Raw genomic sequence first — 26,371 nt, 5'->3', positions numbered from 1 at the left:
CTGGTAAACATTCCATAAAGCCTGATCAGATGAGGATTGTGGTCGTGCTGAACCCATCCATGCCGCAATTAGGGGGCACATTTATCAAGTCTTCTAAAGAGTGGAGAAGTTGCCGTTAGCTACCCATTAGCTCCTCTCAAGCACTTATTAAGCACAAACTAAAAAATGATAGGTAGAAGCTAATGGGTTGCCATTTACCAGGATACAGCGATGTGCAGCTTGTACAGACTATACCTGGCAATCTTGTGATGCTAATGAATTAGAATTGTAACTGCACCATGCTATGCAAGCTAGAGTAATGTCAGACCTGCAGGAAGAAAATGTAGGGAGGCTGTATACTAGCACAATTCCTTTTTACTATGTACTGTTCTTGGTCAGTAATTAGTTAATTTTGTATTTCTTGCACTGTATTTAGCCCATTTATAGCATATAAGCAAATCAAAGTCAGACATGTATATTGCATTTGGGTGACTCAGAGGGTGAGCTGATTAGCCATTCTGCATCAGGCTTATCTTCCTAAAACCATTCCAGTCTTTAATCACACAAATCATAATATGTTCTGCAGCTAGATTAATGCATGACAGCTGTTTGCAGGAGATTAAACATTGCTGTTGTATATTTCCTGAAACCGCAAATAAATTTGGTCAACAGCCGACCTGTATGGATTTGTGCTGATAAACAGCCCTCATGTTACTTTGACATTTACAAGTCATTTCTATCTCAGCAACTGGTTTTGCGCTGATCGATAATGTAAAATACTGGTGAAGCGATACTGAGTATTAGCGTACCTCTCCCTCTCCTGTAGTATTCAGCCTTTCCATTCCCAGACTTCTCTTTTTGTGGTGTTCGCCCAGACCCCTTACCATCTTCTCCGCCATCTTTGACCTCTCCCCCCAGTAAGATTTCAGTCAGCATTGCGTCTTTTATCAGCCGACTGTGATCTACCTGTGTATGAAGAGTGTGTTCCATCATCATGACTTGGGGAAGAAATTACACAACAATGAATCATTACTTCTGCATTGTACATTACATGAAAAAAAAGTTTAATTTTAAACCAAGAACACTAATAGGCAGCTTTCCCAACCTTTATTAGTTCATCCCATGGGAAATTGTTAGGACTAAAACTGAATGTAAACAATACCTACAAACATCCCTGAGTGGGAGAATCAGTACAGATTAGGATCTGTCCCCCAAATCTATCTTCTTCCATGAGACTGCACCTTTTCCCATGCAAGGCCAGGCCCCCATTGGGAAAATGGGAGTACGGCAATGTAAGATAGAAACACCACAAATATAAAGGCCTCTGGGGCGTTGATTGGCGTAACATGGAGTAGGCACCACGGACCCCACTTTCCTGCGTCATCCAACATTTATCCGCACGGTCACCATCTTCCTTCCCACATCTTTATTAAAGTTTTGCACTTTGGAGATTGTGAAGTTATTCTTCATCTTATCAGGCAGAGAAGCAGGGACATATTTATAATGGGTGCAGGGTGTGTGGGACACACGGGCCCCTGGGTCCAGGGTGGGCCCACACCGCACACCCTGCACCCATAAAACGTACCTCTCCGGAGTCCCACGTCGGCTCCAGTGTTTGCACCTGTAAAAAGGGCTGGAAAATGGCCACTGCGGCCATATTCCCGTCGTATGCGCAGTGCAGGGAAAATGGCCGCTGTGGCCATTTTCCCGGTGACCTGTGCATGCGCTATAGACTCTGGGCACACTCTAGTGCCCAGAGTCTATAAGTGCGGCAGAGGAGGGGGCCCGTGTCGGAGACTGCACACGGGCCCCCTCCTCTCTAGAAACGCCCCTGCAGAGAAGCCATTTGTAATGTGAAATCATCCTGTATCATTCTCTCCAGACTTTGCCTTGGAAGGTTAGTAGTTAGGGACCAGTTCACTCAGGTTAATTGTAAGTTTAAAAATCTGCATCTTCCCTACTTAGGGGGTGATTCAGCGGTGGACGCAGTCGCAACTGTGATTTGTGTTGCAGCCGCTATGGCGTCTTTATGCCCATGTCGCTGCTGATGAGCATCCTACTGAGACACCCACTGGCTGTGGCGCGAATCCGCCCTCGTGTGTACAGAGACGCACTTTAGGCGCACCATAGAACATTGCATCTGCCTTTGGCTGGCACAGTATGTCTGAGTGACCATGGCCTCCAGTGTCAGTGCAACCGTGCCGTCGACGCAGTCACTGACACAGACATGCCCACGACTGTTAGCCACCCCCCCCAGTTACTGCCCAGAAAGGATCTCCGTCTCCCGGCGGTTAACATCGGGACACATTGCGCAGAGATAAAACAGGTTTGCCTGGGTCCACCTTTGAATCGCCCCCTTAATATTATTTTCAGCAAGACATGGGCTGTATCTGACTGATGGTCTCATTTCTTCACAGATTGCGGCTGACTGGCTTTAGTGGTGCCCTCTGATTGGGGACCCGGGGAGAAAATTAAACCTGTTTAGGGTACGCTCCGCTTGCTCATATCAGAGGTCTTAATAATAAAGTGAAATGTTGATTGGTGATGTCGCAATTTAGAAAATACAACAACATTGCCATCTGTGCACTCTTAAAAGCACCTCAATCATCATTAAGAACAGATCCAACTTGATATTTATAGTAGATATGTTTTTCTTAAAATGTGTGTAAACTTCTGTCTGCTTATAATTTTGGCCATCTATAATCCACCACCTTATAACACAATGGCCCTGACTCAGACCTGCTTGCTGCCGGAGGCAACTCGCAGGTCTGAAGGGCGTTTTTTTTGTCCGGCCTTCTGGCCGCTCGCTAAGCTGTGGGTGACCACCCACAGTTTTTGCGAGCGGCCAGGTGATGGTCGCAACCATTGGGTTTGCGATGAGACCCTTGTGGTAGGGTCTCGTCTGCCGCAAGCCCCAGAGAGCTTCTGGCTCTAATAGAGCCGGAAGCTCACTACTGACATCACTCGCAATGTCTGTAGGGCCGCCCCCAAACGTCAGGCATTCCTTCGGGAACGCCTCCGTTTGGCAAGCCACCCCCCGACCCGCTTACAAAAACGGGGCGCGCTGTCGATCAACATCGACAGCCATCCCGTTAGTAGCGAGCCCCGGAGCGAGTGAATTTCTCACTCGCTCCGGTGCTCGCGTGAGCACTGCCCGGCCATCGACACGCTTGCGAGCGGGTCTGAATCAGGCCCAATATTCTTTAAAAGGAGGCCTCTTTTGTAGCGGTTTCCCAACACTCCAGGGGGTATATTTACTAAAGTGAGAGTTTTTAGAAAGTGGAGATGTTGCCCATAGCAACCAATCAGATTCTACTTACCTATTTAACTAGCACTATCTAGAAGAGAATAGCTAGAATCTAAATAGTTGCTATGGGCAACTTCTCCACTTCTAAAAACGCTCACTTTAGTAAATTTACCCCCAGTTATCTGCTTGGGTGACTTGTTTTAGACAAGATAGATAGCAGGAAAGTTCTGCGCCACTCCCTAGGGATGACCATTGCCCATTGCTGGTTAGCGACTAAGAGTCAATGGTTTTGCAGAGAAGGCAACTGCGTTTTATTTTATTTTTTTCAGGCGCAGGGACATGGAGCTTAGCTTCACCTCCGGCGCCATCAGTCCTGCCCCTTTCATTGATTGGCTTGCCAGTTAGCTATGCCCCCGCCTGATGTTTTAAGAGAGCAATCATTTTGCATTTTAAATGCCCGCCCCTTTAAAACATCGAGCAGACTCGCCACAATCTCGCAGGCTATTATATTTCCCCCTTGGCCTCTTTTGAACGAAGTATTGAATAGAAGGCCCAGCAGTTATATCCATTTGGGCTCACCTTGAGGAAGGAAAATTATTAATAGTTCAATATGTGTGAAGGCTACTTTGGGCATGACATGATGATGTGTTTTAGATCCTGTACTGGTTTGGGATGCCTTTAAAGCATTCTTAGACAAACTTTTATTAATAGAATTGCCAAGATCAAAACATTGAATAGACTAAACCAGTGATTCTCAACCTCAACTCTTAAGTTTTCCCAACAGGTCATGTTTTGAGGATTTGTCTGTGGAGGCAGGTGGGATCATTACTAACCCAGCAAATAGATGGACTTACCTGTGCGTGATTACAGAAATCCAGAAAACATGACCTGTGGGTGGTACTTGAGGCCTAGAGTTTAGAACCTCTGGAATTAAGAAAAGTGGAACTGTAACAGAGATGCTGACAGTTGGATTGTCTTTATTTTGCCTCCAATTCAGAGAATAGAGAACGCTTTATGGTTTTTCAAAACGAATGGTCGGATAATTTATTTTAATGTCCAAATATGGTCTACCTTTTCCTAGACATGTACTGTATTCCCAGGATGACATGGCCTAAATGAAAGTCACGACCTTTAGCTGTCCTGTGTTTTAAGATGGGTACACACAGGCCGATATATCACCCGTTACATTGAACAGGCGATATATCTGAAGTGCATCGGCGGGAGTGTACAGATATGTCTGTGAACAACATCGTTCACAGACATATCGCATGTGCTCTGCAGCACAACTGATGTACACTTGCTGCAGGGACCCACTGGTGACTGACATCTCAACTGGGCGGGCAAATTTAAATGCCCGTCCAGTTGTGATGTCAGAGCAGACACATCGGGCGAACGACTGGTAAGTGAGCATGCATTGCCAATCGTTAGATAGGTCGGCCAGGTGCTTACCCAGCTTTAGTGATTTAGGGGTCTATTTACTAAGCAGTGTTAGGAGAGAGTGAAAAGTGATAAGGTGCCAGCCAATCAGCTCCCAACTGTCATCTTACAGGCTGTGTTTGAATAACAACAGTTGGGAGCTGATTGGCTGGCACCTTATAACTTTTCACTCTGTCTCCTAACACTGCTTAATAAATAGACCCCTTAAAATAGTCACTACTGTTTCTATACAGGTAAGTGTAAGGGAAACAGTGTTGCTGATACCTCACAGAAGCTGCTAATTCCCCCAAATCCAAAAGCTATGATAGAATGAATGTTATAACTATTAATAATGCAACATCATAGAATTGTTTCATTATTAAGGGGAAGGGGGGAGGGGGATATAGTTATGAGACCCTCTCAAACCCAACAGCGTAATCCCGGCAAGGGATTTAACATAGGCTTCGAAATACCGACGCCTATCTTAATCCAGACGCCGGAACGCAGGGGACGCCGGACCGATCGTCCTCTCTGCCGGATAAGTATACACTTAGGGCCTGATTCAGAGCCGGACGCTATTAGTGCTCGCTCGTTCAGAAAAAGGGGGTGGCTATTCAAATGAACCGTTCGCTCCTTGCGGTCTGTTGCCGCCTCCATGTCTGAACGAGCGAACAAAACATGCGGACGTTTGAGAAATACGCCCCCTGGCCGCTCGCATCATACGTCATGTCCGCTATTTATTAGATTAATCGAGTACATCGAACAGCGTATGGACTGCTCGCTATTCTTGTGGTTGGTTTTTCCTACCGCTATATTGCGAGCAGTTCTGACTATAAAACAACCAAGTGACGTGGTCAATGACGCTGCTGTATTAATTATGCACACCCATAAAACGCCCGTTTTGACCTTTAAGCACGCCTGCGTTCTGATCTCCACTCCCCGTTTTCAAGCACCTTCCCGTTACCACCCACATACGCTTCATTCTGTCATTCAAAATAGCAGGCATTCGCTATATAGCGAACAAACGATTTTCGGCCGCACTGACTGGTTCGCGCATGCGTATTAAAAACCGTACGCATGCGCAGATGGGCGAACATCGCTCGGAACGAGCATACTGCCGCTTACGAGCGGCTCTGAATCAGGCCCTTAGCCCGGGGATTGGGGGGTTAGGTTTAGGGACCCCCGAGGAAATTTAGGGTTAGGCACCACCCCCGGGGAAGGTTAGGGTAAGGGGAGGTTAGGCACTAGGGGAGGGGAGGGTCAGGGTTAGGCGCCCCCCCCCGGGAGGGTTAAGCTTAGGGCGCGGGGGGAGGTTAGGCACTGAGGGGGGGAGGTTGGGGTTAGGCACCCCTAAGGGAGGGTTAGGGGGGGAGGGGAGGGTTAGCATACGTACCACGGAGCGTCGGGATCTTCACCTGTCACTGTTGGGCTCTTGAGCCGCCGGTATTTCAATCACATTCCATTAAGGGTGTACACTGCATGACTATACGCTCACTGTTAGATCAAACATCACATTTGACTGTAATATAAATATATACCCTTATTGCTGCTATTTCATTCCCCCCTTCTTTCGAACTTTCTCGTTTTCAAAAGGGATCCATGATCCGGTTGTGGCTTATGAAATGTACGAGGTACACCTAACAAAATGTCTTCAGAAAATACCTGGGAAACATGATCTGTAATCCTTTGTGTATTGCAGAATGCAAAACAAGCTAGAAACCCCTTTGCCAGCTGGGTGGTAAAGAGCTTGGCTTTCTTCTGATCCATTAGCATTTCAATTATGATAAATAAAAGAAGCACTTAGGAAATAGTTACACATTCTATGCATCCTCTCTTGCGGAAACTGAACATTTTACTTGTGTGAATATCTTATTGTGCCAGATTGTTAATGAAGCCATTTATGAAATATTGCATCAAAGCCAGATTCAATCACACTGAACGAAAGCAAGCTCACTTACATCATCTTGTCCAAATTGCTCCATAGAGTCACAAAATATCTCGCTGTCTGAGTCACTGGTCAGGTGCTGCATTGTGGCAACATCCTCTGTGCAATCATCTCCTAGGAAACAAGATTGTACTACTTTACACCTAGGGTGTGTTCCCCAACTGGGTTCAAACTCTGCTCATTCTCATTTTATGCAGCATTTCAGCTATGCCCGAATCTAGTTGGGAAAAAAAACCCTTCAATTAAATTAATCTAGGATGGAATAATAATAAATATATCTTAAATGCAGCAGAAACAATAAGTATTACTTAATATAATGTTCCAAATGTTCTTGCATTAATCTGGTTTAACTATAAAATAAATCGAGCATAGCATGCCCTGAGACGGACAAGCACATTCAGAGTGGTGCTGCATATCCCCTCCCTGCCAACGTGTTTGGCAGAAAAGGGGACAGACAGCAGAGGAGAAGCCTGTACCAGCACAGGTAAGTATTTTCGGAGAGCGGGGGTAGGCTGGTTAATGTCACATGTATAAATTGCAATGCGGACATGCGTTAGGGATTTAGCTGGGCACATCTAAACGGAACATCCCCCCACTCCCGTTAATAAAAATCTAGTAGATTTCAGTATTATTTCATACATTATTCCAACCCAACCCTAACACTCCAGTAGGTCATCTGATGTGAAAAAAGTATATAAGATTGCTATACAAATTGCTTTTAAACTATTTCTGTACTTCCCATACAAATCCATTCCTCGTAATCCATCTAGGGGACACTGCTAGACTCTGGGTTTAGAGGGGATGGCAAGGAACAGGCACTAAATAGTTAACAAACAAGAACAACGCTTCACCCCACTCTAAGCCCTCCCACCTCATCAGAGCCCAGACCTCAGTCTTTAACTAACAAAGCTGTCTGGAAAAGGAGAAGAAAAGTCTATCCAATACAGAATAAGCTACAGGGAGGGAACACAGTGTCCCCCAGATGGATTATGAAGAATGGATTTTACGGTGAGTACATAAATCTGAGAGACACTGAAACACTCTGGGATGCCCCAAAGCGAGCCTAAACGAGGGTGGGACAGCCTGGCAAAGCCAGTTGTGAAACTGTACACAAATTGGCACCTCAGGAACTACAGTATGAATGTAATCCAAGGCATAAAAGTGTGTACCGAGGACCAGATGACAGCATTGCACAACAGTCTGACCAAGGCCCATGGTTTGCCGCTCAAGAACACGCACTATTTGAGAGTAAGCCTTAATGGCACTAACACACACCCAGGGAAAAAAGAGAAGTTTGCTGGAATAAACAGGAGTTAAAGGTGCGTAGACACAGTACGATATCTATGAACGATAACGTTCAACAATAAAATCGATCATATAGTTAATTTTTATGCAGCGAACGACCAACAAATGACCAAGGTTGCGCGTTCCCGCATGGACGATCATGATCTCTATGGTTGTCCGTACATGCAGGCCAACTTGGACGATTTCATCAAGATTTGCCTGTTCACAGATGTGGCAGGATGACTTCATTTAAAGATATCAATCATAGATATCTTTAAGTGTGTACACCCAATATCATTTGTCCTGCACTACAGAAAGATGAAGTGAAATATAGCAATATCGTTGGTTGTGCAGATCATACAGTGTGTATGCAGCTTAAGTCATAATTGCACGGAAAACCTTGACACTGGCTGTCTCCAAGAGAATCCGACGATCAGGCGAATTGGAGCCAAAAGGAGAACCTGCAATAAAAGGAACAATGTCCCATCGACTCAAGAAATTAAAGCAAAGCTCCCTGGAAGAGTTGTCCACCACAGAACAAAAAGCTGTTATAAATCGTGGCTAAAAACGGTACTGATGAAGAACACCCACAGGAAGAAAAGTCCCATACCATTGGCAAAGAGGAACACCTGGTTGAAGGAACAGCTAATACAGGTCCTATAGGACTTGGTGCTCCCGGGATTGGAAAGCTTTGAATGCCAAGGCTGACCACTCAGAAGGATCAAGCGATCCACCAGAATATCATCCCCAAGGAATGCGACCCAGTTTAAACCGTTCAGCTGGCGAAGGTACATATATATTGAGAACCTTAACTATTTGGCCTGGGCTGGGCTCTTTACTAGTCACCGCCAGAGCAGCCAATTACTGTCCCAGACAGTAATAACCAATAGGAATCACCAGGACCTGGGAAGAAGCTGTGAGCCGTGAGACACACACTGACATTGCAACTGAATATCTTAGCAATGGAAATGGTTACCATTTTATGGCCATGCCCTCTGATGGCCCCAGTGGGAAAAAACCATACTGCCTGTGTCCTTTATAGACTTGTGCCAGCATGACTCATGTACACTAAAAACAGATGACAAAAAGAACCGCAGTGGTAGGAACGATCACCCTGACCTTTATCACTGGTCGCCAAAGCCTACAAGGTAAATTGTGGCTGTCCTACCTTAACCGTCAGAGTCCCAGAGCGCGATGCAGCCAAAGTTATCTGTATGGTCCCAGGGACAGTATTGACTAGTGACCCTTCCGGAAGAGTGAAACAGAGCAGCGCCAGCGGCAAGGATTTCCAGGTAACCACCTAACTATTCTAATGTCCCGCTCAGTGTAAGCACGGAGCCCTGTAAATAGGGTCTGAGGTGTAGGAATCCAAAATAAAGAAATAAAAAAAGAAAATAAAAAAAAAAACACTATGGAGAAGGAGCTAGGCATGTTTCACTCTAAGTCACTAAATGAGTTCTGATGAGGTGGGAGGGCTTAGAGTGGAGTGGAGCGTTGTTCTAGTTTAACGACTATTTAGTGCCTGTTCCCTACCATCCCCTCTAAACCCAAAATAGAGTAGTGTCCCCCAGATTGGATGGTAGAGGAATACCCTAAACCAGTGCTTTTCAACCTCAACCATCACATTTTCCCAACAGGTCATATTTACAGATTTTCTGTCTGTGGAAGCAAATGGAATAATTACTTACCCAGCAAAATAGATGAACTCACCTTAGCATGATTAAAGAAATCCACAAGACGTGACCTGCTGGTGTTACTGGAGTACTGAAGATGAGAAACCCTGCCCTAAAAGGATTCTAAACTAACCTTTATTTTCTTCCAAGTCATTCAGTGCGACATCCTCTGTGCTTTCTTGCTTCTCATTCACTCCATCGATCTCACTGAGGTTAGACTTGGTAGGTATGTGATTAGGAATGTCTGAAATATAGTCACTGTCGTTCATATGTGAACCATTGACAATTGCCCCATCCAGGCATGGCTCAGGCGTTGAATCATCCATCGTAGCCTTTTCCTCTATTACAATAAATAACACAAGTGATTTCGCTCATATGTTCACGGTCTAGAAAAAATAGCAAGTGAATCAATTCCTTCCGAAGTCCAGCAAGTTAATTTTCCATTTAGCAAAGAGATTTGCTCATGAAGAGCTTTTGCCCGACTGTTGCGTACTCTTTATGTAGTTAGGTGCACATTTCAATTACTTACCCACAGTTGAGGCAGCTATCTGTGGGCTGAGCCAATATTCATGAACGTGCATCTTAATAATTCACTAGTAACCAGGGCCATGCAAAGGCCTCGGCCTGCAGAGCCACTGTGAGGTCACTTCTTCCAGGGAATGGATAGGCTGCAGTCTCATGAATATTGGCTCAGCTGGCTCCACTGTTACAATGCACTTCGGTAAAGTCAATCCCATCAAATAACCCTAATTCAAGTCTTCAGCTGTGACTATACATTCATCTATTAATAATTACACAGGGGACGTACAAAAGGGAGAACAATAAATAACATCAGTGTGACTTTCATACCTTGTTCACTTTGCTCCGTTTCTCCGTCTTCATCATTATCATCTTCCTCCTCAGCCTCCTCCTCCTCCTGCTTCCCAGCTTCCTCCTCTTCTGATTCCGCACCACTATCACTGCTCTCTGCCTTCCCGTTCACAGCCTTATAATTAGGTGTTGAAGTCAGGGCAGTGCTCAGGTCTGAAGAGGGAGAAAGTTGTACAATGCATGTAAACAATCCATCCTATGCCGCTACCTTCCTTTCTACACAGACTAGACGTGTACTTATTGCAATTAACTTTGTAAGCAAAACTTTTAACATGTACATAGGAGGGATGAAATCACAAAGTGATCATTTGTTAGTTATTTGAAGTTACCACATGTAAAAGGTATGTTGGTCCCTAAAGAAAATTAACAGACTGTCATATTATGTTGTAATAAAATGTTGTTCACCCCTTAATGTTTGTGTAATGTCCGGTAACATTGATTGTCTAAAAAGATATTGTAAGCAAATGGACCTCTGCACACTTTTAGACAAGTGTATGCTTTGTGTCAGTCTCATCATTGCTTGCTTTCAGCATACACAGGGGAAGATGTACGAAGGCTTGGAAAGAGATAAAGCGGAGAGAGATAAAGTACCAACCAACCAGCTCCTAACTACCAATTTTTTTTAAACACAGACTGTAAAGTGACAGGAGCTGATTGGTTTGTACTTTGGGCCTCAATTATCAACAAGTGATAAAACTCGTTGAGTAGGATAATGGTGCTCCAGCCAATCAGCTCCTGTCATCTGTTTGCAACATGACAGTTGGGAGTCTGATTGCGTATGATAAATGGTGCTCCTGCCAATCAGCTCCCAACTGTCATGTTTCAAACAGATGACAGGAGCCGATTGGCTGGAGCACCATTATCATACTCAACAAGTTTTATAATTTGTTGCGAATGATAAAACTCGTTGATAAATGAGGCCCTTTATCTCCATCCACTTTATCACTCTCCATGGCTTAGTACATCTTCCCCACAGAACCAACCAGCTCCTAACTGTCATTTTTCAAACGCAGCCTGTAACCTGGCAGTTAAGAGCCAATTGGCTGGTTACTACTTTATCTCCATCCAAGGCTTAGTAAATAGACCCCACAGCCTGTAAAGTGACAGTTAGGAGCTGATTGGCTGGTACTTTCTCTTCACTTAAACTCTCTCCAAGGTTTGATACATCTCCCCCACAATCACTAATGCTACGCACCTAATACACTATATGGCAAGAAAGTGTTTATAATGCACTTTATTTTTACAGAACAAAGTACAAGGCTTTGTCTTTACTGGTAACAGGCGTTGTTTTTCAATTACCTGTATGTACAGGGAGTTAAACGTTAGTTGGAAAAGATGGTACTATGATCATGAAGCGAATCACGTATATGACTCTGCAAGTTTACGGGGGGGGGAATTCAATTAGCCCTGGTAATTTACAGCGAAGTTAGCCCCCAGTTAACAGGAATTTTCTTCATGCATGAGCTGGCTCGAAAAGAAATACCCAATAAATAACCAGTTTTCCAGTGCTGCAACCGTGTTAACACATAGGTCCGGTAACTTATCCCGGATTCTAGGTGTTAACACCCGTTAACAGTCAATTTACGGGTGAGAAAAATGGGCTCTAATTGAATAGCCCCAGGCCTTAAACCCTGAGGCTACCACCCTTTATCACACCCGGTAAATTATCGGGACTAAGTGAATTCCCCCTTATATATAATAAACAGCGCATACAGCATCACTTCCTGGGATTAGTAACAAAAAAAATTAAAGTGCAGTAAGAACAGAACAAAGGAACAGCAGACGTTGAGCAGGGAGGTTTTGAGGCTGGATAAGGTGCTACAGGTTGAGTCTCCCATATCCAAAATGCTTGGGACCAGGGGTATTTTGGATATCGGAATATTAAGTATTTTGGAATATTTGTATACCATATTGAAATGTTTTAGGAATAGGACCCAAATCTAAACACAGAATACATCTGTGATTCATATACACCTTATACACACAGCCTGAAAGTAATTTTATACAATATTTTCAATTATTTTGTGGTTCAAACAAAGGGGGTCATTCAGACCCACTCGCAAGCGGCAGTACGCTCGCAAGTGGGTCGATGTTCCCCACTGCGCATGCGCACGACGGAGGGAGCTCCGTCGTGCGCATGCGCGAGACCCGGACTGCGACAGCCAAGCTGTCGCTCCGGGTCTCGCACCAAAGGGGGCGTGCTGTCGATGGTGAGTGGCAGCACGCCCCCTTTGGTGGGCGTGCCGGGGGCGTGCCTGCCAGACGGAGGCATTACCATGGGAGCGCCTACCGTCTGAAGCCGGCCCCACTGACATCAATAGTGATGTCAGTGGGAGTGATTTTGGCTCTGATAGAGCCAAAATCACTCCAGGACTTGTGGCTGGGAAACCCTACCGCAGGGTTTCCGTCGCAAGTCCGATGGTCGCGATGGTCAAGACCATCGCGACCGACCATCTTTTTGGACGCTCGTATATGCTGTCGGTGGTCACCCACAGCTATACGAGCGTCCAGGAGGACGCTCCATTTTAGTGGAGGAGGGCCCTGATTCAGAGCGAGCGCTCTGGTCAGAGCGTCCGGCTCTGAATCAGGCCCAAAGTTTGTGTACATACATGAAATTCATTTATGTTTCATATACACCTTATACACACAGCCTACAGGTCATTTTATACTTTATTTTTAATCATTTTAGGCCTTAAACAAAGTTTGTGTACATTGAACCATCAAAAAGCAAAGGTTTCATTATCTAAGTCATGCTGAAAATATTCCGTATTTCGGAATATTTGGATATGGGAGACTCAACCTGTACCTTAAAAAGTTCCAAGGATTACATTATAGCTAGTTACTTTTCATTGGCACTAATATATATATATATCTTTTGAGCATGACGAAAGTGCCGCAATAAAGGGCACTGAAACGTTCCCAAAGTACATGTCGCCCTAAGAGTCTGCTATTAAGTCGCAAGGAGTGCTGCACCTTCGCTGTTTGTATTGAAATTTCCCTCTGGCGCCATTGACTTATACAGGGAGAGCCGGACATCACGGTTTGTGTGTGTGTGTATATGTGTATATACACAATCACAACAAGTCTGGCTCTCCCAGGTAAGAAACAACTTGGCCCGGTGCCTGCATGAAAAGCTCATCAGATATGCAATCGGGAAGCCGACTGCCTAAATACCGGCAGCCGACTTCCCGACTGTCATATCCCGGCAAGGGTGAAATGCCCGGGCGTCTAGATGCCCTGACACCGGGAGTCCGGCGCCCGGCATCCCGATCGTAGTGATGCCGGGCGCCGCGAGCGTACAGCCGCGGGGGGGGGGGGGGGGGGAGGGTTAGGTTTAGGGCTCCCGGGGGGGGGTTAGGGTTAGGCTAGGGCAGCGGTTTTCAACCGGTGTGCCGCGGCACACTAGTGTGCCGTGGCCGGTTGTGAAGTGTGCCGCGGGGCTGTCAGAGCCACCGGGTACATTTTACTGTACTTCAGCATCCCGGGCCGCTGAGCTCCTCTGGGAGACTCAGGCACGACTGGATAGTGACCTGCAAAGATACGGCGGCGTTACATCACAGGTCACGCACGCCGCATTGTCCACTGCCCTCCAGCCCGCTCTGCCAGCCAACGCCCTGCGCCAATCAGCCAGCCCGCGCTCTGTCCAGGAAGGCTCTGCAGCCTGCCTGGAAGCCCGCCCGCACGCGATCCTGCTGCAGTGTGAGTGACAAGGGGGGGAAGAAATGTGGGTTTTGTGGGGACCAGACATTTTTTTCTTCTTCGTGGGTACCAGCCATAGTTTATTTTTTCGTGGGAACCAGTCATATGTTATCCAGCCATATATTTGCCTATTTAGTGGGGAACAATGTGTTTTGTTTTGTTTTTTGTTTCTGTGGGGCCAGCCATAGGTTTCTTTTTCTGTGGGGAGCAATTCTGTGGGGCGCAATGTGGTATGGTTGTTTTTTTTGTGGGGAGCAATGTGGTTTTTTTTTTCTGTTAGGCCAGCCAATGGGATTGTTTTATTCTTGTGGGGGCCAATGTAGTGTGTTTTGTTCCTGTGGGAACTAATGTAGTGTGTTTTTTCATAGTCCGCGCACACCGCATCGCCGGATAGTGTGCCTTGGCAATTTTAAAATCTTGTGTAGTGTGCCGCGAGGTAAAAAAGGTTGAAAATCACTGGGCTAGGGGGAGGGAGTGTTAGGGTTAGGCACCCCCGGGGGGGACTTAGGGTTAGGCACTTAGGTTTAGGCAGCGGGGAAGGGGGTGGTTAGGGTTAGGCACTTGGGGGGGAGGTTAGGGTTAGGCACCCCTAAGGAGGGTTAGGTTAGACAATACTTACCTATCCACGATCAGGATTTCCAGCGCTGTTGGGCTTCCGCTGCCGGGATCTCTGCTGATGTCTGGCTGCCGCTGCCGGGAATCGAACAGCCGGCCGGCGGTATTTCATACCAATTCCGCTCATCCAACATGATGCGGCACTCAAGCTACTTTAATCCAACGGTGTTCCTTATTCAAAACATTCAGCTGAATGTTTTGAACAAAGAAAACAGTTGGATTCAAGTACCTTGAGTGCCGCATCATGTTGGATGAGTGTGTATATACACACACACACACACACACATATATATATATATAGATATATATCCTACCTGAGGTGTATACATTTGTTAGCATTTGCCACTCTTGGCCTCATCTGTGAAGCTACATTGCGTGGTTTAGTGATGGTGGATCAGCCCAAGCGATTTAGTCGTGAATGCTGTTCATGCGCGCAGATTAAGACCAAACAGCACGCGTGAACTTACAATCACTAATTCCGTATTAACACAATTAAATGCCATCAACCGTTCACCCTGAAGCATAAAGAACAATTTCGGATAACTTGGTGTGCAGCCATATTGCCCACAGACCTAGCCAATCAGGTTGTAGGATCATACTGCAAACATCTGGGACCAATTTCAGACAACCAGTCTCCATAATGTGCTTTTAATACTGTTTACTGGAAAAAAGTGCAATATCTACTAGACCGCAAATAACTAGTATCTCACATAATAGAGGAGGAGCTCCAATGCTTTTGTAGCTCATTACAGTATTTCAGTTAGTTTCATTTCTAATAAACCAGCAATAAGGCACTCGTATATGAGGGCCTGGAATACACATTCTAACATGAACACATTCTGGTTCATTTAAAAGTTGGTGTCCTTTTATTTTACTCTGAATATTGTGTGTGTCACAGACAGTGCCGTACAGTGATGTAAAAGTCCAAGTAGAAACAGTTAGTCTGATCTCCACTTTGTCATCTGCTACAAGAAAGCCGGTGTCGTCCTATGAGCGATTTCAAGGGGATTCTGTGTGTGTGTGGTGGGGGGAGGGGGGGTCTAAAGCCCCAACACCAGTTTATAGAACTTGAAAGTCAGGTTTTATAGGTAACTATATATAGTTGCATTTCTTATCAGAATGTCAACCCTGGTGTTACCGTACCTTACAGTAATGTCTGACAAATACCACAAATGAAAACCCTTTCACCATTGCAATTTAGAACACCAAATACTTATTTTTTTTATTTAGTGTACAAGTGACTTATGTCTGACACACAATGGGGGATAACCTGCTGCAACCCCTGGCAATCTGACATTTGCTTTCATATACACAGCAGTAAACACCATTAGACCATTTGGGATATATATATTTTTTGGCACATTTGAGGCTGTTGCATAACATGTAATAATTGGTCTTATAAAAAAGATACACAAACTAAATGAAAATGATTTTTCCTTCCTACCTTCTAAGGACTTAGCAACTTTGTCCAGTCGCACTGGCGTGTGAAAGGGAAGAAAAGCAGAGAAATGTAATTTCAGGGAAGGGGGACAGGCAGAGAAGGAGAAACATGTACTAGGTTTATACTAGAATACAAAGAAGGAGTTAGGCCAACCTGATGTTACAACAGATCCTTGCCCATGTTTTTTGTCTTCCACTATTTCATAAAATGGACCCATGACTTGGAGCAATTCTTCCACTTTCTCCGTCACTGGCATGGTCTCCAGGATCTAGTGTCCAGAAGGCAAGACGTCATAAAACAGCACAGACGGATTCACCTTCCTTACACTCTACCACTTGTTTCTCTAAGAAGCCTGGCTATTCACCGGGTTCTGCAGGGACATAATCTAGAACAGCTCTGTAAGCCATACAAGCCAATAGCATGTTTACTAGGTGGCAGAATTCAATTCTAATGGTTTACACTGCTCTACATACAGGACCACAGACTGTAGGAATACTATAACCTAGGAAATAAATCATTTTCCTCAAAATTACATTACCAGCAGAACTACATTATTTAGTTATTGGCCTCAATAACCAAGGATGTTTATGTAAAATTTCACTTGCAGAAGGTCCACTGATTATTGGTCAATGTCAATTTAGAATTATCTTCAGGGATCATTAAAGCTGAATTACTAACTATGAATAACATAGCACTGGCAACGCTTGCTATGGTATCAGTCATATGGACTAATGTTGCCAAGTGTTAACAAGAAAAGACCACAATGCCTGATATTAACAATGTAAGAAAAAAAATAAATAAATAAGCCTGTGGGTGCGCTCAAATTTCAACCACACTGGCAAGCATGGATCATGCCATCACACATGGTAACATTGAATGTTGTATCTGTTGCCGACAGCAACCGGCTTTGTATCTCCAGTCGAATACTGCACAAATGTAAAGCAGCCCATACACAGGTCAGCTCACTTAGCCTGGCTTGTCGTCCGGTTAGGCTACGGATCCAGTCTCTCAGTTCAGATCAGGTACAGTGTAGTTAGCGCAGTATGCTAACATAGAGCTAATTATCGGGCTACACGAAATTCAGACAGTCCAGTCACACTTTGCTTGCTGGTCATTTAGAGCAATACTAGCATCAATCGAATTGGTTACCCAATATTATTATGTTAAAAATTGCTGCATGTATATGAGCAGTTTAAGACTATTAGAAAATTAACTTTTTGGAGGTAAGGTTATGATCATGGGGAAAGTCTTTTTCACTATGCACAGCACAGATTTGCCCACTGCACTTAATGAAAGAAAATGCATAAAATGGTGGCTAGAATTTTATATAACTTTGTCCTCGTTTAAACATCTTAACTGGTTGTATGGTGTGAGAATATTAAAAGATAATTATGCATTTTGGATACAACAGGTAAAAATGTAGCTATCCTGAATAAATCCTCTACATAGATCTTGAACTATTAAACTTCAAGATGTTCATAGGTTGAGCAACCCAAATGATAAATAAATGCTCTAACATCATACTTTACCAATCAACAATAAGGTCACCAAATAGAGATTATGAGGACAGGAGCTGGATAGCCCTGGGATGTTATCCTGAGCCAATACGCCAAGCAAATTATTGAGCTTGCTGACAGTAACTGCATTGTATTTTAGGACTGTAGAATCCCATTGAGCAAAGGTTTGCTATATCTTGTCAGTGTATGGTTTATGGTTATGCATTCTGCAGATTATTAAATATATATTTTTTAAAACTTTTGTATTTGCATTTTGAATGGACAAACTCCTGTATATTTGTGATCATGTGGAACCTACTGCAGTTTATTCTCACTTGAAATCCTATAGTACATTATACATCCTCATAGATAAGCGAGGTGCAGGATAAGTGTGGTGCGATTAGATTCTGTATGAAATTACAACTGACAAACTACTGAGCTGTACTAAAATCTCAGCTAGGTGCTTATTATATTCCCATAAAAGTATCATGACCCAGATCAGCCGGCTGTTCTTTACAGGAACATCCGATTATCACAGCAGACCGTTACAATATTCCTTCAGTTCATCAGTTTCTGACTACCATTGTGACCGTGCCGTTATAGAGTGCCCCCATACTGTATTCTAAAGGTGCGTACACACTGGGCGATTAAAGTGGACGACTGAACGATATCGTTACCGTTCAGTCGTCCACTTTATCGTCCATTTTTAACAGCAAAACGATGAACGATAACGACACTGCGCGGTCCAGTGGGTCGTTCGGCATTATCGTTCATCGAGTAAACATGCAGGCCAAGCTGACGATATTGTAAGGTTGCTGCATGTTGGGGAATGAGGGTGAGAGCCCGGCGCTGAACGATATCGTTCAGCGGGTGTGCTCAATGTCATGAACGACATTGAGCACACCCTGCCGGGGAAACACTAGACGATATCGCTCAGGGAGCATATCGTCTAGTGTGTACGCTCCTTAACACCCACAGCCCCATGGAAAGGGCTGACAGAGACTAAAGAGCTGAAGATGGAAAAAATTACATAGAAACAGGAGATCTAACAATATAACTCACATTCTACACTATTTGAAAAAGGAAGAAATGTAAGGTAGCTGGGTTTGAATGGCTAGATTTATTATAGTACGGCTATGCATTATCAAAGGTGGGTAACAGAATGGTGGATATCACATCTACACCACATTATAAAAGGGGTAAATTTACTAAAGTGAGAGTATTTAGAAGTGGAGATGTTGCCCACAGCAACCAATCAGATTCTACTTAACAATTATCAAGCACCTTCTAGAAGATAATAGCGAGAATCTGATTGGTTGCTATGGGCAACATCTCCACTTCTAAACACTCTCACTTTAGTAAATTTACTCCTTAGTGTCATTTTACAGAAGTTCCATAGTGATGATGTCATCTATGTATCAATACATCAATATATTTATTTATCTATCTCTAGCTATGAACAGCAGAGCTGGGGAGGGGGCAGAGACTAAGGTGACCCGGCATATGCCGATACTATGTTACTATGAAAGAATATCTTTATTTTTAGATTGCTATTGACAAGGATGGAACATCATCAATTTCTGTGATCATTAGAATAGTACTTTTATCCATTGTGCACGAATGCTAAAAATGACTATTACCTTGTATTCAAATTTTCAATGTGTAGACTAATGAATGGAAGAGGTTTTCTGACATTATACTATGCAGTCTCCTCAGTATAACACTACTGGGGGCAGTGAAGAGGAATAAGGGTTTGGACCAACTATTCTGAACATTTCCTATTTCTTCCTAATTCCAATTGGAATGCTGTTTCATGTATTTACAGGACTTTCTAACCTGTACATCTAAGCAGAAAAAGTAATTACATACAATTCGGATCTTACTTTTTTCATTTCATCAACGTAAGCAACCATAGCATCTTCCTTAGACATGTCGCCCAATGAGTTCCAGGCATCCCTTTAAAAGACATGTAAAAGGGAAAGAAATATATGCTCTGGCCGACACAATAAACATCACATGCACGCAAGTAACTAAATTAGGTCCCTACTGAGACACACATTCTTCTCTATTTAACTTTATAAACTGACTACATTCTAATTTATTCGATGAATAATCCAAAATGTTTAAATTAAAAACATTTGCACCGTTCACATTTGTATGGCACTTTGCAAGGGCAAATTCAACACAAGTACCTAACAGACATTAATGATGCCCTATATGCAACTAGCTACAAGGCTGAATTCATTTAGCTGCAAGTTGGACGCAAATTTATTAAAGCGGGTTAAAAACTTTGCTATGAAATTAGATCAGCGCATTAAATTTACATGGCCCTCAATGGGAGTTAACAGATCTTTTAGCTCACAGCTCCAGCCTAGGTGAAAAGTAGGGACATATGCTTACTTTAATTTACAAATGTTGGGACACAGTGCAGTACCCCAGGGACAGCCCTCACAATGAATAATAATTTAGGTTTTTACATGGTAAAATATAGCCAATAAAACAGGTCATTTTACATGTAATAAATGATGTATGAGGTGGGGCATGTATGTGGAGGCAATGTATTGATGGGAAGGGATTCTGAACTTGCAGATGGGAGTTGCCAGTGTTTGTTTTACCCTATATTTTACTAACTCCTATATAGACTTAAAAATCACTATACAGAAAAAATACACTATGCAGATTAATATCCCCCAAAATACCATAGACACTTTTATTTGCTGAAATACACTTGCTGGCTGTCATTATTTCAATATTTTAAAAAGTTGCATAAAATCAACCATTTGACACCATATAACTGCCTCCAATACTTTGCTTATGGCCACTAACAGCCTTTAACCTTGTCCCTACTATCTTATTTGCCATTTTTTTGTTCAGGATGATGTTCCCACGCTTTCATGCTCTTCGCATACATTGCAGATTACAGAGTCAGCATACAACATCAGTGCAATGCTGCTTCTAATTGAATTGCTTGGGAATGAAAGATCTTGCAACTAATTATCGCAGGACTTCACAGTACGGATGTCGCAGCTACCCGAGTCTACCCCATCCCCATAGTGTGGGCCGTGGTTATATAGAAAACATAGCTTTCTGGCTTACCACTTGTATCTACCAATAGGATCCCAGAATCCAGGCCTTGCTATATTACATGGTCCTTGTGTTGCTTGCTTATAAAAACTGTAGAACTTCAGCATCATTTCATTGGATGGCTGGAAAGAGCCTAAAAAATAACAATTACAACTCAGCAAGTCAAAACTTGTTTTTGCATGACTTTTTTTAAATAAAAAAATTCTTATACCTAGACCCAACATCCCATGAATTCGCCAGGTCATCTTAATAAACAATTATGATTTTTTGGTCTAAAACTGGCATTACATACAGAATGCAAGGACCAATAATTTAAACAATTGGCCGTGAGGAGTCAATTCAATTAGCCGCAAGTAGGACGAGTTGCCGTTGTAACAGTGTGGAAATGAATTAATGTACATTTGTCGGGAAATGCATATCCGATCTACGACACAAACTTATGTCAGGCATCATTCTGTCCCCACTTTATAATTCCGTGGAATACTCCATTCGTTTAGTAGTAAAGGAGAATTATGAATAGATTTGCTTCTTACCATTTTTGGGCAAGCTCTGGATAACACTCACAGCGGCTTCGAATCTTGTTTGGTGAAGGGGTTTTGTGTCTGCCATATTACGATCAGGGATACCACAAAAACAAATCCCGAAAGATCAGAATCCTGCATTACATAGAGAGATATAATACTGTTACAGCTAAATGACAAACAAACATAAGAGAATAGCCAAAAGAGCTGGGATAACCAGCTGCCACACTATTTCGTTCATGTACTTTCCTGTTGGAAAATGAGAAAGTGACAAAGCATAAGTGTTAATGATGAGTGGACACCTGATTTAAATGAAATGCTCATTATCAAGTTGAAGTTAGAATTTGGCAATGCGGCAGACACGTGTGTTTATTATGACTGACTGATGCCTAATGCGATCCCGCTGACACGGTTTCTTTCCAGTGAAAAGTGACTGTTGTCTGTGAAAGTGGATGGAATTACATCACACAGAGAAGGAAGCACTCGGTGTCATGTTACTTTAGGCTGTATGATTACCATACAAGTTTCCTGGGCGTTTGGAACACGCAAGATTCATTCAGGATCACATGGCTGGGAACAAATATTGCCAAATAAGAAGAACTATTTGTCCCAGATTTACTATTTACTTTTAGCTAGTGCGTTTAATCTGTGGAATCACTGCCACAGACACTGAAGTTGCCAGTACTTTGTCCTGTAGAAGAACTTCTCAGATGGCCTGTTAGTGTTTTCAAAGTCCAGATTATGTAAGGATTATACGACCATAGATGGAGGCCTTTGCTGGTCGAGATGGTCACTTTCGTTTGATATTTGGTACATATGAATTCTGCATGATATATGTGCATTATATATATTATTGTGATTTAAGTAAAATAAATTGTTTATAACTCAATATATACTATTACCAGATCTTAAATTCACGTTCCTAGTGCTCACTATAAACTGCTATTTGAAATGACAGCTCTCAATCCAATCTAAATATTGAAATTAAATAAATCCCAATTTGCACAACATAGAATACGGTCTTGTAATCTAGAGTAGGATACGGATCCTCCAGGGCTACCTCAGACAGATTCAATGGATACATCCACTTACTAAAAATAATATACTAATTGTGTACCTATTTGAGGGATATAATTATATATATATATATATATATATATATATATATATACATACACACACACACAGTGATCGCAAATACGTGCTATAGCGCGTATTTTACCCGGTATTGAGGATCAGGGATTCACTTTTGTAGAATGGGTGGGTCCCTGAAGACACGCTCCACTGCGGCCAATCCGTGGCTCCTTAGTCGGCTAAGATGCCGTGCGCTGCAGCCAATTGGAATCTACCCCTTCAAAAGCTGGAGAAAATATCATTTGCTGCCATTCATCCTGGTATTTGGAGGCGGAGCCGAAGACCCAGCTCACCTCGCTCACAGTCAGGAGCAGAAGCCAGACGGGCTGGGCCGGTGGGACTGTTACACAACTGGCCTGTCCCATTTTAACAGCTTGGGCCGGCCGCTGTTATCTGCTGGGCTGTGTATGGCCAGAAGTACACTGCACTGTGCAGACGCGAGGCCCCGCCACCCCTCTCTATGGGGTCTATTTACTAAGTTGTGTTAGGAGATAAAGTGAACGGTGATAAGCTACCAGCCAATCAGCTCCCAACTGCCATTTTTCAAACACAGACTGTGACATGGCAGTTAGGAGCTGATTGGCTGGTACCTTATCACCGTTCACTTTATCTCCTAACACTGCTTAGTAAATAGACTGTTTTGGAACAGCCAGCCAGGTGCCTGCTATGAATGAGAGTACCGCAACGCACCTGGCCCCAGCAGTCCCCGGATTTCTGCCTCTAATGTCCCTGCCTATTCCTCTTGTCCCAAGCTCCCCTCCCCCTCTAATATCCAGTGGCACCCAGTCCCTTCTGCTGTCCCTGCCTACCCTTCCTATTCCTAGCTCCCCTCCACATGTACCTGGTACCCAGCCCACCTGCCTACTCCTCTTGTCCCCAGTTCCCCTCCACTTCCTCGTGTATGTGGCTCCCCTCCCCCACTAATACCAGTGGCACCTAACCCCTTCTCCTGTCCCTGCCTACTTCTCTTATCCCCAGCTCACCTCTACCATCTGCTGTATGTGGCTCCCCTTCCCCTCCAATACCCGGTTGCACCCAGCCCCTTCTCCTGCCCCTGGCTACACCTCCTGCCCCTAGCTCCCCTTTCACAAATCCTCCTGTCACTGGCTCCTCACCTACTACTGTCACCGTCTCCTACACCTGTCCCCAGCTCTGCCTCCCACACATCAAGACAAGGAGACAAAAGGACCTGCAGCATGAGCGCAGCCGCCCCCATCCAGCTCCCACAGAATAAAAAGAGAAGAATGCACAGCTAGAGGCAGAGAATTCCTTGAGCATTTTTGTTCAAAGGTAAGAGAACAAAATCTTTTTAGTATATTTAAAAATTAAATATTTATTGGTTCAAGGGTTTTTCATAAAATTATGCTGAAACTAGTTTCTGCATAATTTTATGCAAGAACAGTCTAATGCAGAATATTTCACAGTCCTTGCAAAAGAACTGATCCACAGAAATTACGGACAATTTGCACCAGTTGGAACCCTATAGATGGACTGTAAAGGGTAGATTTACTAATGGTCGAAAATTGATTAACTTCGATTTTGTATTTCTGGGGCTAAATCACACATTTACTAATACTTTAAAAAAAAAATCAAAAATTGTCTATTAATAAATGTGTGATTTAGCCCCAAAAACACCATTGATGTTGATCTTTTTTTTTTTTTTTTTAAATCAACCTTTAGTAAATATACCCCGAAGTCCCAGCATACACCCACAATCCTCTGACACTTAGGGTGGGTACACACTTGCACGATATCTTCCCGATTTGCCGTAGAGGAACAATAAAATCAGGCATATTGTACAGTGTGTATGCCCAATTGCACACTCCCGCGGGTCACATGCGATATCGTGTGATTGGCTACTGCAGTGCATCGTTCAGTCGTTCACTAAATCTTCTAATGTGTACTGCCAATCTTGCATGGTATGGGGCAAAGGTGAATCACCCTGACCATCGACAAGATTGCTGGTCGTACAAGTGTGTACCCGGCCTTACAGTCACAGAATCTGAGGGCCACTAATCTGGCCCATATTCAGAAATAAGTACCCATAGCAGTATGGAAGGTGTATTTACACCTGTATATAAACCATGCAGCCCACAGTACACACTGATGTATATACTGGTTTATATACCTATGCATATACTGATTTACCTGCAGACACAGCTATATGCCTGAAGACAGTGAGTGGATACTACATAAGCATTAGCAGGGCTCCCTTGCAGCTCCAGCAGCTGGACAGTGACTGTTTATGTAGGGACTCAGCAGGGTCATGTCACCTGCTCCTAGCTACAAAGGTCGGAGTGACGTGCGGCCCAGCACAGGAAGCGGCGGTACAGATACTATGGGGGATACACTGCTGCACCGTCACCCAGCTTATCAGAGCAGAGAGGACCGGTCACCTGTGCGCACCACACCTGCGGACCCCGGAGCCGTCATACTGCTGTCTCCACTCCGTCTGTCAGCTCATACCCCGCCGCAGAGCATCACGGGAAGTGTAGTCTTCCTCAAGGGACTTCGCGGACCAGGCAACGCGTGATCATTAAGGAATTTTTTTTTTATCAATAACTTTAATGACAACCTTAGGTTCAGGTGACATCGCGAACTTAGCAGAGAACTATGGACTTTTTTGTGTGTGTCAATAACTTTATTGTCACCCAAAGGCTCGTGGGTCTCTGGATGAACAATTAATCGGTAGAGCTTGGAATCTAGACACTACTACAATTTGGAATTGTAGATTGAACCATCAGCGGCCAGTCACGTGACAGGCGGCCATTTTCTTGTAGTGTGATTTGCAGTGTCATCTATTTGTTGTAACAGGTGGTTGTTTTAGGTATGATCTTTCTAAAAAAAAAAAAAAAACAGAAGAACAGACCCCCACGATTCTTGACTTGTATTTTATGTGTCAAACAGTGTGTTACACGTGTCTTCCAACAAGCATTAAATAATCTCTGGTGTAGTTGCTTAGGGGTAACTGAATTTGGGTCAGAACCCAGTGTTTGTTTGTTTTCCATGTATTCTTTACTATATCTATTTTTGCAATCTTGACCACTGGATAATACATTTTCTCTTATTGGACTTGATTCTAATTCACATGCTGGGTCCGATTGTATTGTCACATTTTAAAAGTGCAATGTCATACTTGCCGACATTCTGGCAGCCCCCTCCAGGAGGGGGCAGACAGGTTGGACAAGCAGGGGGGCGTGGTGCGGTAGAGGGGGGCACGGCTGGGGTTACTACCTGGCAATGGGGGCGGAGCAGGGGCACGGCCACGGAATCACAACATATTGGCCCCGCCCCGCTACACTGCCATGATTTTCGGCATTGTGAAGCAGGGGGCAGGGTCATGATGATGACATGATTCAGCGCGAATCACTTGCTGCTGGGTTTTGTGTGGGATTCGCGGGGTGGTCGGTAGCAGGCCTTGAGGTTTACCTACTTTTCCAGGGGCGTCGGGAGCGCCACCCGATTTTCGGGTGGCTCCCTGCCAAATCGGGAGAGTAGGTAATTAATTATGGGTATAATCCATTATCCCTACAAAGGTGCAGCAGCGCAGTAAACTGCTTAATGATTTCTTCATAGTGAAGTTGGCAATTACCTCTTTTTTATTTACTGCTGCAGTAGTGCCTGTTTTTTCCCAATCTGTTTAGCGCTGGGTGTTTCTTCTTTTATATTTTAATATTTATCGAAGAAAACAAAAACAAAAAAGTAATAGACATCCACGTTTTATAATTAATATTATTAATTTATTATTATTATTAACCTTATTATTACATTGACACTTCTCTTACAAAGCCACATTACTTGAGTCTGTAGGATACTGTAATATGATGTTCTGTTTATATAGAATCTTGTTCTGGGCAAACAAATAATCTCCTTTGGGTCTCAGTATTGCCTTGGTATTGTAGACTTACTTACATACCTCCCATCATTGTGGAGGACTGGGGGTCGTATTCAATTAGTTTCGCACCCG

The 26,371-nt window shown here is 43.7% G+C and overlaps 1 protein-coding gene across 5 annotated transcripts in view; it reads right to left on the bottom strand.

Annotated features, from left to right (window-relative positions):
* Positions 1-24,932, bottom strand: part of ACBD5 (acyl-CoA binding domain containing 5) — a 39,700-nt gene extending 14,768 nt beyond the window's left edge. For 2 of the 5 annotated variants that reach the window (XM_088457839.1, XM_088457843.1), the window contains exons 1-10: positions 24,801-24,932; positions 21,283-21,405; positions 20,762-20,882; positions 19,549-19,621; positions 16,323-16,437; positions 16,173-16,205; positions 10,394-10,567; positions 9,678-9,884; positions 6,601-6,701; positions 789-945 (exon numbers count right to left, since the gene is read on the bottom strand). In XM_088457839.1, coding sequence (XP_088313965.1) covers positions 789-945; positions 6,601-6,701; positions 9,678-9,884; positions 10,394-10,567; positions 16,173-16,205; positions 16,323-16,437; positions 19,549-19,621; positions 20,762-20,882; positions 21,283-21,358 — 1,057 coding nt within the window. In that variant the 5' untranslated portion in view covers positions 21,359-21,405; positions 24,801-24,932. The other 3 variants (XM_088457841.1, XM_088457840.1, XM_088457842.1) reach the window with 3 other exon arrangements.
* Between the last annotated feature and the right edge of the window lie 1,439 nt (positions 24,933-26,371).

Source organism: Taudactylus pleione, unplaced genomic scaffold, assembly GCF_031769625.1.
Source record: "Taudactylus pleione unplaced genomic scaffold, aTauple2 ptg000788l, whole genome shotgun sequence".
NCBI lineage: Eukaryota > Metazoa > Chordata > Amphibia > Anura > Myobatrachidae > Taudactylus > Taudactylus pleione.
This window is presented reverse-complemented; position numbering and strand designations above follow the sequence as displayed.